This window comes from Simochromis diagramma, unplaced genomic scaffold (assembly GCF_900408965.1).
Source record: "Simochromis diagramma unplaced genomic scaffold, fSimDia1.1 OVJJ01000107.1, whole genome shotgun sequence".
Lineage (NCBI taxonomy): Eukaryota > Metazoa > Chordata > Actinopteri > Cichliformes > Cichlidae > Simochromis > Simochromis diagramma.
Genome location: NW_024387209.1, coordinates 3,324,949 through 3,339,192, shown reverse-complemented (window position 1 = coordinate 3,339,192; position 14,244 = coordinate 3,324,949). Strand labels below are relative to the sequence as shown.

At 40.7% G+C, this 14,244-nt stretch overlaps 1 protein-coding gene and 1 long non-coding RNA gene across 4 annotated transcripts; both read right to left on the bottom strand.

The window, feature by feature from the left end:
- Positions 1-227: 227 nt before the first annotated feature.
- On the bottom strand, positions 228-4,160 carry LOC120746056. The gene is made up of 3 exons (XR_005698770.1): positions 3,401-4,160; positions 3,329-3,330; positions 228-269 (listed from the first exon to the last, which is right to left on the bottom strand). It is a non-coding gene; the product is annotated as an uncharacterized LOC120746056 (long non-coding RNA).
- A 6,160-nt stretch (positions 4,161-10,320) lies between these two features.
- On the bottom strand, positions 10,321-13,993 carry LOC120746321 (sterile alpha motif domain-containing protein 3-like). 3 transcript variants are annotated; one of them, XR_005698822.1, is made up of 3 exons: positions 12,619-13,993; positions 11,374-12,514; positions 10,321-10,680 (listed from the first exon to the last, which is right to left on the bottom strand). XR_005698822.1 is itself a non-coding variant. In XM_040051765.1 (2 exons), the coding sequence occupies exons 1-2, from the start codon at positions 13,687-13,689 to the stop codon at positions 12,338-12,340; spliced, it is 1,248 nt and encodes a 415-aa protein (XP_039907699.1). In that variant the 5' UTR covers positions 13,690-13,993; the 3' UTR covers positions 11,371-12,337. The 3 variants fall into 3 exon arrangements, 1 of the variants encoding a protein (XP_039907699.1); XR_005698821.1 differs by having other exon boundaries at positions 10,321-10,600; positions 11,378-12,514; XM_040051765.1 differs by lacking the exon at positions 10,321-10,680 and having other exon boundaries at positions 11,371-12,514.
- Positions 13,994-14,244: the final 251 nt, after the last annotated feature.

The following is a 14,244-nucleotide window of genomic DNA, read 5'->3' as shown; positions in this document are numbered from 1 at the left end:
AAACCTCAGCTGATACTAGAAAGTAATATTAAATACATTCTAACAACAGCTCATCAAGCTTAAACGTGCTGCTGTTGTTTATCCGCTGGTCTCCTCTTTCTAGCGCAAAGTGGGCAATAAACAAACAAGAAAGACAGGACTTGCGACAGAAAAGCCGATCAGCTGATCAGTTTCATGTTTGAAGTAATAACAGGAGAAGGAGGGGGAGTGAATGAGAGAAGAAGATGCAACTGCGCAGCAAAGACAGAATAACTCCAGCTTTGTGTCTACTTTTTAATTCTTTTTTTTTTTTCTTTTTTTTTTTTCTTGCGCCTGTCCCGTTTGGCTCTTTTGCCATCAGAATTGTTGTCTAAAGGCAAAGAAAGATGCCCAACGGATTTACTTTACCAAATTGACCATCCCAGCCTTGCCGTAATGGTCCATTTGATTCACCTTTTATTGTTTATTTTATTTTCACTTACTGAATACGGGACAGACTTGACTGGGGGAAAGAAGGGGAGAAAGAAAGAGGGAAAGAGAAACAGCTGAGAAGAGGGACGGGGGAGAAGGGCAAAAGACAAAAACCAACAGAATGAGCAGAAAAAAAAAAGAAAAAAAATGCATATATCAATCACCTGGATCACCTGCTGAGAAAGAAAAAAGAAAACAAGCAGAAGAGAACAAGAGTAATAGAATAAACAACATCACAATGATATATGGGAATATGACAGTAAATACTAAATATTAAACATTATTGTGCAGCACATAAGATCAACAGAACACAGTGTGCTTTGAGGTAAGAGCCAAAAAGGGTGTAGTTTGTGGGTGTGATCACCCGTGTGTACACCTGTGAGCATGGACGCGCTTGTTTTTTTTTTTTTTTAAAGGTTCCTTCATGTAATGATCTGCTAGAGGGTGTGGGGGGGCCACAGCCCCGTCCTCCAGGGCATGAAGCAGGTATGGAGGAGATCAAAACTCCAGACATCCAGAGGCCCCCAGAACACAAGAGACCAAGGAAGACCAACAGAGGGGCAGCCGCGCCACTGTCCCAGAAAGAGCTGAGGAGAGTCCCAGATGAGGGCTCACTCAGCAGCCGCGGAGCAGAAGCCAGGGGGAGTTGCAGTGACGCGCCCGTGAGCTCCGCCGGCAGCCAGCCGTGCCTGAGTGACCGAGCCCCAGGCCGAGAGGCCGTGGGCACCCCACCTCCGAAGTGGCCCGAGCGAGCCCCAGGCTCCAGGCCCCAATAAGCAGCCGCCAAGGAGTGAGCCGGTGTGTACCTGGACGCCCATCCCCGGACACAAAGAACCACCAACGCACCGATGTCTGAGGGAGTCCGCCACTGGCAGGGGAAGTGGTGGTAGGGGGAGATAGGCCTCCAAACCTTGGAGGGCCTAAGATGTCCCCAGAGAGGTGGCGTCTGATACCCAACCTGACATATAGACACAGAAATACAGGCACACACATATACAAACATCCATTCCCACCCTCATGCTCTCATATGCACTTACTCCACACTCAACCAACGTGGAGACAGACATAAAGAGACGCTGTACACACGATCACACTCCCCAAGCGTACTCTACAAACCGAGTCTAGGTACCCTTGCCCCTGGAGGGGGGAACTGCACCCAGACCCAGGTGGTGTTACCCTTTTCCCTGCGGTGGGGGGAGGCAGACCGCCCCGACTCCGCAGCAGCAGGGAGGCCCCACACTCCAGACCGCAGTCGGACGGCCAACTCCTCCTCCTAGCCCCCCCCCCCCCCCCCCCCCCCCCCCGCTCCAGCAGGTCGCAGAGAATGGGGGTGAGAGAAGACTCCAAACCTCCCTCCACCCGCTCATTGTAGTGTTGATGCATGTGTGTTCTAAGGTGCATTTAAAACCCAGGAGGGCATGGAGCTACCTGCCAGAGAGCAGCAGGTAAGCGCATGGTCCCTCCTGCTAGCCCTCAATGTCTACGTGTATTTAACATTGAGAGGTGGGCAACGACGCCAGGGGTGGGGTGTACACCCTGATGGTACTTTGGATTCCGTGTATCGTGCCCACCCCCAGGATCTTATATGTATGTGTAATGAGAGTGTGAGTAATGTGAATGTCTAAGTTGTGGGATAAAATTGAGGCAGAGGCAGCCAGAAGGGGACGGGGGGGACGGGGGGGGGGGGGGGGACGGGGTAGCCTCCTCTGCACCCTGGTGACATACCCCTACTCCAAGGCCCTGCATGTGTGGGTGGTTGTGGTGGAGCGGGAAGAGGGAGGCAGCTGGAGATGGGGAGGGAAGGAAGGGAGGGGCAAGTGACCCCTCCCTGGGGCCAGCTCCCCCGCTGACCCCAGTAGGCACCCCCATACTCCGCGACCTGCCAGGGAAAGGGGGCCCAGGCCCATCCAGACCGGGCCCAGCGCAGCAGCGCCTCCCGGCCCCACAGAGCCCGGGACAGTCCACCCAACCCCACCACAGAGAAAACTGCACCCACCCCACCATCCACTCATCTTCCAGACTACATAAGACAATAAACACCCAGGCTGAGATCTTCCTCCACCTCTCCTGTGTCTCCCCCTCCTGCAGAGAGAGCCCCTGAGGAGAGGAAAGCTCCTGCGAGATGTGACAATCTTCCCCACCAGTTGAAGAGCCCCCCAGGTGGCTCAATGCACCGGCGGCACCCTGCTCCAGGGCTGGGCCCCCATGCACCCATCCGCCCACAACCCCGGCAACACACCAACCAGGACCCAAGCCCCCGAGGCCCGGGCCCCAGCCCAGAGACGGAGCGCCCCCAGAACCTCACGCCCATCCCGGACCCACCCAGGGGCAGCCAGGCTACCAGGTCAGTAACCCACGTCCGTCAGCACAGACCCTCCCCTAGCCCCGCTGCACACAGCCGCGAGGAAACAGTCACCTGAGAGCCAACAGAGCCCCTAACCGGGCATGACCGCTACCCCGGGTTGAGCCCCCCAAGGAAGATGCCTCCGGGGAACCCCCCGACGCCCTAAGCCTGTCCCTACCCCCACACCAATCACAACAGTGAAGGCGGGACCAAACTATGACCCCCCACCCCCACTAGGTGATGGAGCTGATCAAAGGAGCCCAGAGCAATTGATCTGATGTGGTGGCAGAGGCTGTATCAAGACTAATGTAATCTAATAGATAATGTCTATATTGGTTAGAATTAAGATTGTTTTTATTTTTCCAGTTCATGAGGACTGTTTTCTTGGCTATGCATAGGGCAGTGAAAACCATATGGGCGATATTCTTTTCTGAAGTGACATTATCTAAGCTGCCCAACAAACACACTAAGGGGGAAGTTGGAATGTTACATTTCAGACACTTCGATAAGTCTTCACATATCTCGCGCCAAAACTTCTGAACTGGTGGACAGAACCAAAGAGCGTGGATATAATTGTCCGGTGAATTGGTTTGGCAGTGTGAGCACTTTTTAATTCTAACTGAAGTACGAGACAAATCGCTTCCTTTTCACCTCAATATGGAACTCCAATGGCCAGTCCATCTGTGGCTCAATATATCAGTTGTTAACTTAACGTGGAAATACTATGCAAACATTCGGGGATGAACTTACACACTTGTTTACTTCTCTGGGATAGTTTTCGCTGAGATGAAATGCCGCGGTTAGGAAGCATGTAGCGAGGCTCCAAATGCTCCAACTGACCACCGACAGGTCTCGCAGACAACAGTTGCTCTATCACGTGACACATACTGCTCCGATGCGCCGAGCTGGGTTACGCCAAGTAGCATGTTTTGTGAGGTGATTCTGTGATACTTCGGATCGGATTACATTTTTTATTTCTCTCCGATATCCGATCCAGTAATTTAGGTCAGTATCGGACCGATACCGATACGTAATATCGGATCGGTCCATCTCTACCTGACACATAAGGGATCACTAACGTTTGTCGCTAAGGGAGCAGTTGTTCTTCTCTCCTGGATCGGCTGGAACTTTCTTTAGCTGCCTTCCCAGCTTTGACAAATGTCCAGCTGGCATAACCACATTTACTCAGAGCCTTCTTGATGTGATGTTCTTCTGCTTCCCTGTTCGCTCTATTTTGTACCATCCTGATCACACCCAGTTTGTGCTCTAGCAGATGATCAAACCTTAACCTCCTAATACCCGAACTCTTTCATGGCATGCATTTTTAATTTCTCTTGGCTTTTGTGGCTGTTTGGGACCTGATGAATTTAAAAACCAAGAATTACCAGATTTTTTTTTTTACCTGCTTTTTGATTATGAGAAAAATGAGATTCAAATAGGACAATTGTTTTAAATTTCGATAGAACAGTGGCAGTATAATGTCCTTGTAAGTGGATATCAGGCCCTTGTAGAGCAAAATCTCGTATTTTGGTCTAGACAACCCAAAATGTGATGTCCACATATTTGGACGCCAGGTCCTAGGAGGTTAAATACTGTTCCGTATGTGTAGGTTTATGGTACACATCAATTTTTCAATGTCCCCCATTACTGATGGAAATCTCACAGTCTTAGAAAGCTAACCTGCCACTTTCCTTATCCTCCCTGGTGGACATGATGTATTTGTCTAACTAGTTAATGTGATCAGTGAATTGTGGTCCATCCTGAAATTTGACTTCCACCCAGGTGTCATCCACATACCAGAACCAATGACTTGTGGTCTAAGAAGCTTGGAAAGAAAAGTGTCTGCACTTCTTTAAGTTGCTTGAAGACGTTTCACCTCTCATCCAAGAAGCTTCTTCAGTTCAAGGTCACCTTCACCCGTCTTCACACCTTGGCTCGTGTGAATAGGTAGAGGATCATTAGCGGGTCCATTGTTCCTCTTGAGGTTACACATCCACAGGGCTTAAATCTGGGACTCTCCACCATTTGACCCTTGAACTGAAGAAACAATGCCCTGGATGACTGAGAAGCTTCACAGACAATGACTTGGTGGTGTTACAGGGTAGAAAAACAAAGCCCTCTTTCTTAACAACTCAAAATCAAAACTCCCATGTGCCTACTTTGTGTAAATGTTGAAATGTGATAGGCTTGTGTGACCTTAGATTCACCAGCTGTCCCCACCTTTCTTCCTCCAGTGTTATTTGAATGTCAAATTGTTTCATGGCTTTGTTTACCCTGTAATCCTTTGGTGGCAAAAAAGATCATTTATCTACCTCAATTCCTTTTAAGTATTTGCATTTAAACAGACATGCCTTAACGTGCCTTGGCAACACTCCACTGCTGTCTTTCTGTGACTCATAATAAAGCAACTGAACAAAGAAAGTAAGAAAAGTGGGACCCACATGAACAAACATGATAAACGAATCAAAATTACTTTGTGTGCATGCTTCATTCTACTCCAATGTAGTGTACAATTTTATTTCATAGGGGGGGGGGGGCATTTGGGGGGGTTACTAAAACATTGGGGTGGCACACAGAAAACAGAATTTCCAGTTTTATTATGCTGTTGTCAAATATAGGTTACTTATAATATATGGCAAAAACGAAAGAAAGAAAAGAATTATATCCCTAATTAATGTTTTGCTGTTAAAGCTGATATCACTGAAAATGGGTACATATGAAAACCGAATAAGAAATCCATAATAATCTTTTTGAAATAAGAAGTTAATGTTTTCAATTCATAGTAGGGTGACTTCCTCTCTCTTGTGCTCACATTTCTTAAAATTATTTTGCCAGGAGGTGAGGCACTGGGGGAACCAGCAAATCTTGGGAGTGCCCCTGGGCTGAAAACGCTGGAGACTATAATCATAACTATAATATTAATAACTATGCCAATAATAATAATGAGACAAAAGTTCAGATTAGCTTTCACTGGCAGAGACAGCTCTTAAAGTAAATTAATAAAAGATGCTCAAATTGCAGACTCTTATAGATTGGAAAAGTCAAATTATTATTGTATATGTTGTGTGCTAATGGTCTGAATTTAATCATTAAATTGTTGCTATCAGATCCCTAAGATGCTGACTACATGGCATAAATGAAATAAGTGCTTTTGTATAGGTAGCTGCTGTTCACATCTGTGCAAACACAGGTGCTTGGTTCAATAAATTCCTGCACCTACTTCCCATTTCCTAAAATATAATGTAAAATATAAAGAAATGTGAGGTGGCTCAAAACATTTAAAAAACACTGTATCTGTAAATTTTAACCAGACAGAAAAACGTTTAAACACTTTAAAAACACAAGAAAAAAATGGTTACTAAAATCATCTGCCTGTTGATTTCTTTGCATTTCCTGATGTTTCCTTCTTCCAGGGTCCCATACAAAGGTAACAAAAAATATTATTTCTCGAGCAAACGAATAAAAGAGATTTATTTTTATTTTTAACAAGCTTAAGATTGTTTAACTTGATAAGACAGAAATAGGAAAAAATACACCAGAGATTAAAATATGATAAATATCCAAGCTAACATGGTCCCAGTACTTGGGTCTAACTATATTTTCAACAGTTATGCTGCACAATTAACATTTAAACAGACACATTTTTACAACTGAGTATAAATGAACTTTGATATTGCTGCAGGAGAAATAACAATTTAATTTTTCTTTTTGTTTTGCTTGTTTTTAATTTAATCAACATAGACATTTTTTATTTACACATCAAAACAAAAAGTTGAAATAGAATTCTTTCAAAAAAAAATCTAGCTTACATAATTTTTTGACAGGATAGAAATGAAACAGGCGATATAAATAACCAAACTGTACTAACTACAATAAACAAAAATGTTATTAAAATTCATTTTGCAAAGTAAACAACTTCAGTAGCAAATAAAATTGAGTCTCTCCACACAATCATGCGCCTCCCAAACACCTTGAGTCCCTCCTGTCACTTGTAGGGCTCCACACTTCATCTTGGGGTGCGGACACAATGGTTTTTCCCCATCACCCCAGGCCTCGTAGCCCATCTCCTGTCTGTCCACCCACAGCCACTCTCTGGACAAGAAGCGCAAGCCAATCCAGACATGTTCAGTGGTGTTATGTTTCTTCAGCTCTTTCTGGATCAGCATCATCTCGGTCTCTGATGCCACACTGGCCAGGTCGTTATGGTGCTCCCTGCAGTACTTTAGTGCTTCCTCCCAAGTTTTTTTTTTAGTTGCCACCACTGGCCAGTAGCAGAAAAAGTGTTCCTTACCACCTCCGTCTGAATCATGCCACCTGTTTTTCTCAGTATAGCCATAATTGTCATTACTCTTATTGTCAGGTTGTTTAACTTCCCAGAAAAACCTGGACACCTCTCCACCTCCTGACCACAACCATTTGTTTTTGTCTGAGGACCTCCTTACCAGTCCTATCCAGATCTTTTCAGTTGTGCCACCAGAGAGCTCCTGAAGTATGCGGATGTCGCGTTCATTATTAACAGGAGCCAGGTCTGTATGGTGCTGGCAACAGTAATCTAAAGCCTCTTTCCAGCTGTATTTCTCCTCAATGTAAACATACTTGGTAAAAGTTCCAGACAAGCTCAGCAGGAGCAGGATGCAGGGAAAAATTGGATTCATTGCTGTCTTGCTTCAAAGAGTTCTCAAGAGCAACAAAGATACAGAGAGGTTTGATGATATCTGCTGGAGCTTTGACTTTTTATGTTTGTCTGTCAAATAGTATTTGCATAGGGCAGTACTTTCATTCACTGAATCAGTCAGCATCCAGTACAGCTGTTGCACAGTTGCTGTTTCATTTTACTTTATTACCATTTTTTTTAAATAACATGTATTTTCTTTTGAAATCAGCTGACTGAAAAAATGATGAAAACAGTTCATTGTTCTCCACACTGCAGCAGGTATAAAAACTTCTAGTCAAAATGCAGGCAAACAAGTTTGTAAATGTGTGCACATAATATTAGGAAATAAAGATTACTTGATGATTAAACTTAAATTAAAAGTTTAGCCTAATTGTTTCTTCAAGAAATTTTACTTTAAGTAGATTTTTAGATTCAGGTCATTTTTCTTGCTTTTCTGGTTAATATGGAAGTGAATGCCAAATGACCTATGGCATCGCCTGCAGTTACAAAAGACTCTAAGCAAAGTAAATTACCTTCATTTATAATTACAAAAAAAAAAACCACTCACAAAAATGTCTCTTAACAAGGTTGACATGCTTCGGTGATTTTGTTGATGGTGGCCTTTGGTGGACTCCTAGATTTAAAAACAAGGTATGATGAGTGGAAACCCAGAGCAGATGTAAACAGATATAATCTACTGGAACAGAGCATGCTAAACAAATTATTGATTTGTTTAAAGTACAACAACCATTTCGTCCAAACCAGGTCTCAGCAGACCGAGTGGCTCAATTTTTTGCATGACTAGATGAGGACTTTTTTCAATGAGCCATATTTTCACAGAAACCTGATAAAAGAAGGAAAAACAAAATGTAACAATCATATAGATATTCAAAATAATATAAATAAATTTACAGTATATTGTCTGAACCAAGCTCATATATGAAAAAGGTTGGTTACTAAGATACTAAGGTCACTTGAACACATAAAAAAGGAAGAACTTCAGGCACTCAAGAGTCTCTGTATACAGCTCAGCAGCTACAGACACGGCACAAGAATAACCGGCTTTAACAAAGTCAAAGGACAAACATGGCTTTGTTTCTGCAATCAGAATAATGTGCAAATAACTTAAACACAACAGAATAACGAGTCAGGTTCCCATCAAAAAACCTGATCTCCAGGGCAAGACATAAATTTCTGATCTCATTAGACTGATGGATGGAAAGATAGATATGTGAACTTGGGTGTTATGATTGTGCTCCTAATTCATTAAAAACAATGAAGAACACAGCTCTGAAATAGAATATTTATAACAATGAAATACACGAAAACAAAGTGTTATGGACACAGAAACACAAGATTGAAAGCAAGGAAAATATGTTCCTGAATTTATTTACCTGCACACATGCATACAGATGACGTAAACACAAATGTGAAACCTATTTATTTTGTTTCCAGGTAAACACAAACTAATACATTTTAAAACATCATCAGTGATTAGCATAAATGTAAATATTATAAAGGCACAGTCTTATTGCTAAGCACTTGTATGCCATAAACGAATGCAGAAAAGCAATAACACTGTGGCTTAACAATAACAATAGATTTGATATTGGCGGGTTTTATTGTCTGTTTGTCTTTAGTTTTTTTCTTTTCTTTTTTTCTCAAGACACTAAAATAGCTAAAAACTAAATTAATTAAAAATAATAAATAAACACATGATGTTTTGTTTCAACAGAAGAAAAGAATAGAACCTTTGTGCAAAGCATTTGTGAAAACAATCAAATATTCTCAGTCTTGTAAGAATCAGCCCAAGTACCACAATCAGGGAAATACACTCTAAAAAAAGTTTTGTTGGCTTAACTTAAAAAAATTGAGGTAACAATTTCCACTCAGCTTTTTAAGTTACAAATTTTGCATATTATTAAGTAAATCCAGCAAGAAATTTTTAGGTTTGGCTAACTCAACTGGTTCAACAAACCAACATGATTTACTTTGACCTCTAAAAGCATAATTAAGTTTAAGCAACCTAATATTAATTTAGAATTCCTGGTAATACTGAGTTGACAAATTACATTAGTTGAGTTAATCTAACTTACTTTTTTACATATATCCTACTCACAATTATCCATGCAAACATAGCCATTTAAATTATTCCAACTGATGAAACAGTTTATTGCATAACATTTTCGAAGAAATACACTTCTGTGTCATACAACATAAATCAAACATTACAGCAGCCCTGTAATTATAAATGAGTGGGCAAAAACAATGTATTTCAGTACAATTCCTCCACAAACAACCTCAGCAACAAAAGAAAATGTAACATGTTTATTACCTGGACAAGGTTGAATCAGAAGCTAAAACATGCCAGTTTACTTCGTTTTTCTTACTCCACAATGGTGTCTACAACTTCTGATTAACTGAACACACCATCCAATCAACAGTGTTTAGTTATTAATAGAAACAAGTAGAGCAGTGGGGCCTGATGACCGACTTTGAGAACCACTATAAAGATTTGTAAAGGTATATTAAATAAAGCAGCAAATATATATTTATAAAATCTTCCAAATAACAATAATTTTAAATCACACCCTTCTAAAATACCTCAGAAAACAAACATTGCAACGTAAGGCAATTTGTTTTTGCAAATCTGCTTATTATTAAACATTAACTTTAACCTATCAACTTGGTAAATATCATAGAATCAAGAAAATTACAAAACATTTTAATATTTAACAACGCAACAATCCAAAGGTAAGGTTATACGCATTATGAACTCTCAAAACTACACTTGTCTAAGACTGCATAAAAAACACAAGCATCAGCACATCTGAATATTGCAGCCTAAATTACATTTGTTTTATGACAGAAGTTTTGTACTTAAGAGACATTACCCGTGGGCTGGCTTTAAGCCCATCAAGTTCCAGAAACACCTTCTGGAATACCTCTAGAGTGTTCTTTACTTGTTTGGGGTAGCTCAGATTGAGAGCGTATATAAGTCCCATCATTAAGGCTCACGCTCTGGGCACGTCAAGGTCTTCCAGGACAGCTGTTCCTTCAATCACAATTTTAGCGACGGCTGGAAGAGACACTGCTGCACGTCTGGTGACTACGATCTTTACCACTTCTTCTGGGAACTGTTCTTCACCATCCTGGCAAGTAGGTTAAAAAGAAACATGTCGGTATTTTATGTGCTATTTAAAAATATAACACAAAACAATGTGATATTTACCTACTGAAGGAAAAATGTCCGTCCCGGTTTTCCTCCAAGGCACGAGCACCGATAAGCAGAGTTTTGTCCTTTCCTTATGAGACCTTATGAGACTCCTAATTATTTAAAGTAACACTCGGGTATGCCATTCAGCGTGTTAGTACGAGCTCGGGAGCAGCTTGGGAGAACAAGAAAACAGAGACTGCTTCAGATTGCCTTCCCAATCGACTCAAAGGTTTATTTGATACACAACAGTTTATATAGAGAGAAAAAGGTTCGTGTGTCAGCAGATTCTCAGTTCAGACCGGTACAGACCAAATAAGGAAACGTCTTCCTGCCTTGTGAGCAGAGAAGTATCCTTTGTGTAGTTTATCAGTTCAGCTACAAATTATGATCATCCCAGCAAAATACACTCCTAGACATAGAATACAGAGTTCTTTCATTAGTGAATTCTGAAACAAACCACCTGGCCTTTAACGAGCCCTTTCTAAGAGATAAAGAAAAAGGGAGGATGGGAGTAAGGAAGTGGTCTCGTCTCTGTGGTGTTTTCGACCTTGGGGTACCAGCCTGTGAGTCTTACACATTAATTCTTGGGTCACAGAGAAAGAGAAAAACAACTAGTAAATGGGCCTTATTGAGTAACAGTTTCATGTATGATATCACTATAAAACAATATCCTGTAAATGCTATCATGGTATCAAAATATCACAACACCTACCAGCTGTTCTCTGAAGAGATCCTCTTCTTTCTCTTTCAGATACACCATCAGGCAACGGATTGCGACCTCTCTTCTTGTTTCCACCAAACTCTGGAGAATAAAAAAAGTTTACTAGGCGAAAAGTCAAACATATTACATTTATAGGACTAGCGTTTTGCTAATTATTGATTTCATTTTTGTTTTTAACAAATAAACAATTTAATTTTTATAACTTTAATTTAATCTGTTACATACTGCCCTGCTTTCAATGCACCCTTTGCTAGCAGTAGGATAAGGTGAGTGAAAGTAAATATAACCTAGATTTGGAGACTATTTCAAACAGTTTTTGTTGAGTTCTATGGATTCAACTATAATAGTTATATGTGAGATATGTGATGCAGAACTGGAAAAAGCCACCTGTGGACAAGTCTTGTAATGATGTGATTAAAACATTAAAAGCTCCTATCTACCCTCTTTAATGTATTTGTGTAACTTGTCTTCCTCATAAACGTTTATTGTGCAGTTGATGAAGATACTTGTAACACTCCAAATTATTACCTCTGTTTTTTCTCCTCACATTATTTGTAATATGACCCATACTTACCTTAATGTATTGTCAAGTTACATGTGACATGGAAAGTACCTATCTAAATTTACCCACCTCAGTTTGCAATTATGTGACCAAAAGTTACATTAATGTCTTTTCATCTCACTTATGAGGTGCAAAATACTTATGCATCTGAGTTTTACTTTTTCTCTTCAATCTGAGTTACCAAGTTACAAATACATCACTATATCCTTGACTCTTACAACAAAGAAAACAGACAAATATATTTTGAGTGATGTTTTCTTTAGCAAATTTTTACTCTGTCCACCTCTGATGTTCACTTTTTCACTCTTCAGTAAAAGATAGCCAACAATGCTCCTGAGATAATGAATTAGATAATTAACTTTTAAGGTGTGTAAGATTATCAATTATATTCAGCTTCTTTTTTTTTTTACCTCTTGCAACATGTTCCTGATGCGCTCAATCTTAATTTTTGCAGCACCGCCTTTTGAAGAGACCAGGGACATTATTCTTGTGGAATACTGGTCCAGTTTTGCCATGAATGTTGTTTCCAAGTTAACAGTGGTGATCCTTTGGAATTCATCATTTATCTGTAAAAAAAAAAAAAAAAAGACACAATTAAAAGCACAATGTGTTAATGTAATGCACAATGTCACAATTATAAGTTATCCTATAAATTATTTAATAAAATCACCTGTGCTGCATCAAAAAGCGCAGGCCATCTACTTCTGAAGTCATTCACAGGTGGTGCCAGATTAACAACTTCCTGTCTGCGATTCGAGAATGTTTTGGCCATTTTTTCACTGATGATCCGATAGTTGTTCCTCTTCTTCACTTCATCAAGAAGTTCCAATCTTTCCTTTTCCAAGCTTTCCTCTGTTTCTCCTTGTGGGTGAGGTGGCAAATAGTTCACCTCAGCCTTTCTTGGCTTTTTGAGATTCTTTGAAGGTGTCTTCTCATGTGCTTGCTTTCTTTTGAGAGAGTTCACATCCAGCTCAGGGCACCCAAGCCCTCTGAGTTTACTTCTGTAATTGCCCATTTTATATTTCAGTCTTTGTTGCCATCCATAGCATCCATTATAGGATCCCGGTTCTTTAAGGCAAGGATGTTGTTGAACAAGTGCTTCAGCTACATCTGCTAATTGTGCAGATGTTGGGTAGGCAACATACTGAAAGATCGTTTCAGCCAGTTTCTCAACGATGTCTGGAAGAAGTGGAGTAAAGTTAAGTTTAGTTCCATCCTTTTTGAAAGTTTCATTTCCTGAAGCAAGTAAAAGCTCTGTGTCATAAGCAAAGCGAGGAACAGAAAAATTGGTAGGCCAGCGCTGTAAACGCCGACTCAAATGTTCAGGTGAGGAAAGAATGACTGTATCCTGAGATCCAGATGAGCAACTGGTGCCACAGGACACACTTGATGTCTCTGAGACTGATGTCTCTGAAATTGCTGAAGCATTGACCAAGGTCTCTGATGCAGATTTGAAGGAACTGTCTACATCACTAAATGTCAGAGTAATTGTGGGAGGTTCAATAATCTGAACCACCTTAAGTGTGTCCTTGTCCTTGATATCACCTGTTGATGTCAGAGAAAAATATTCTTCTCCAAAGTCAGCATCCTTATAGTGCAAAGTAAACTTCCCATCAACCTCAAAAGTCTCTTTCACAATAGATTCAAGTTCTTCCACTGTTCCAGGGATTCCATGTGGTAAGTCCAGTTTTCGAATGTTATGCTCTTTGAGTATGATCCGAAGTTTAGCAGGATGAGACATTGAGGTACCTATATAAAAAGGAAAACAAAAAAACAAAACAGAATTTAGCTTTTGAATTTTACTCGTGGTGGAATATACCTCCTACCTCCTTGATAAATGGGTTCGCAAGCTATTCCATGTTTTAAATGAGCAGTAACAATCCCAGTATAGACAAGGCATAAATAGTTCACCATGGCTATGTCTAAGCCTGTAATGCTTTAAGAGCTGATTCCTTCTTGGTGTTTCAAATTTGCAAATTTTGCAAGTCCAGTGCATTTTGAAATTTATTGCAACTTTTGGTAATGCAAAGACTTATTGAGGCTTTTGAGTAAACAAGTTATTTTAAGTATAAAACCTTCTCTAAAACATTACAATGAAACACTGAAAAGATGAATCCAAAAATAATAAAATAAATCTACAGACTGTAGTTTAAAATTGGAAAAATTGTGTCATATCCAAATGTGTGAGAGAATTTTCTTTTTAATTATTTGAAGACCACTGTTGACATGCAACAATACCACACTTCACATTATGCTTACAATTACAGAAAGTAACGAAAGCAATTCGTGTGCACAC

Bases quoted from the DNA above. Each gene is read 5' to 3' on its own strand.
- LOC120746321 (XM_040051765.1), bottom strand. From the start codon at position 13,689: ATGTCTCATCCTGCTAAACTTCGGATCATACTCAAAGAGCATAACATT. The intron at 12,515-12,618 runs GTGATTTTATTA...TTTTTTTTACAG, and splicing joins CGCTTTTTGATGCAGCACAG to ATAAATGATGAATTCCAAAG.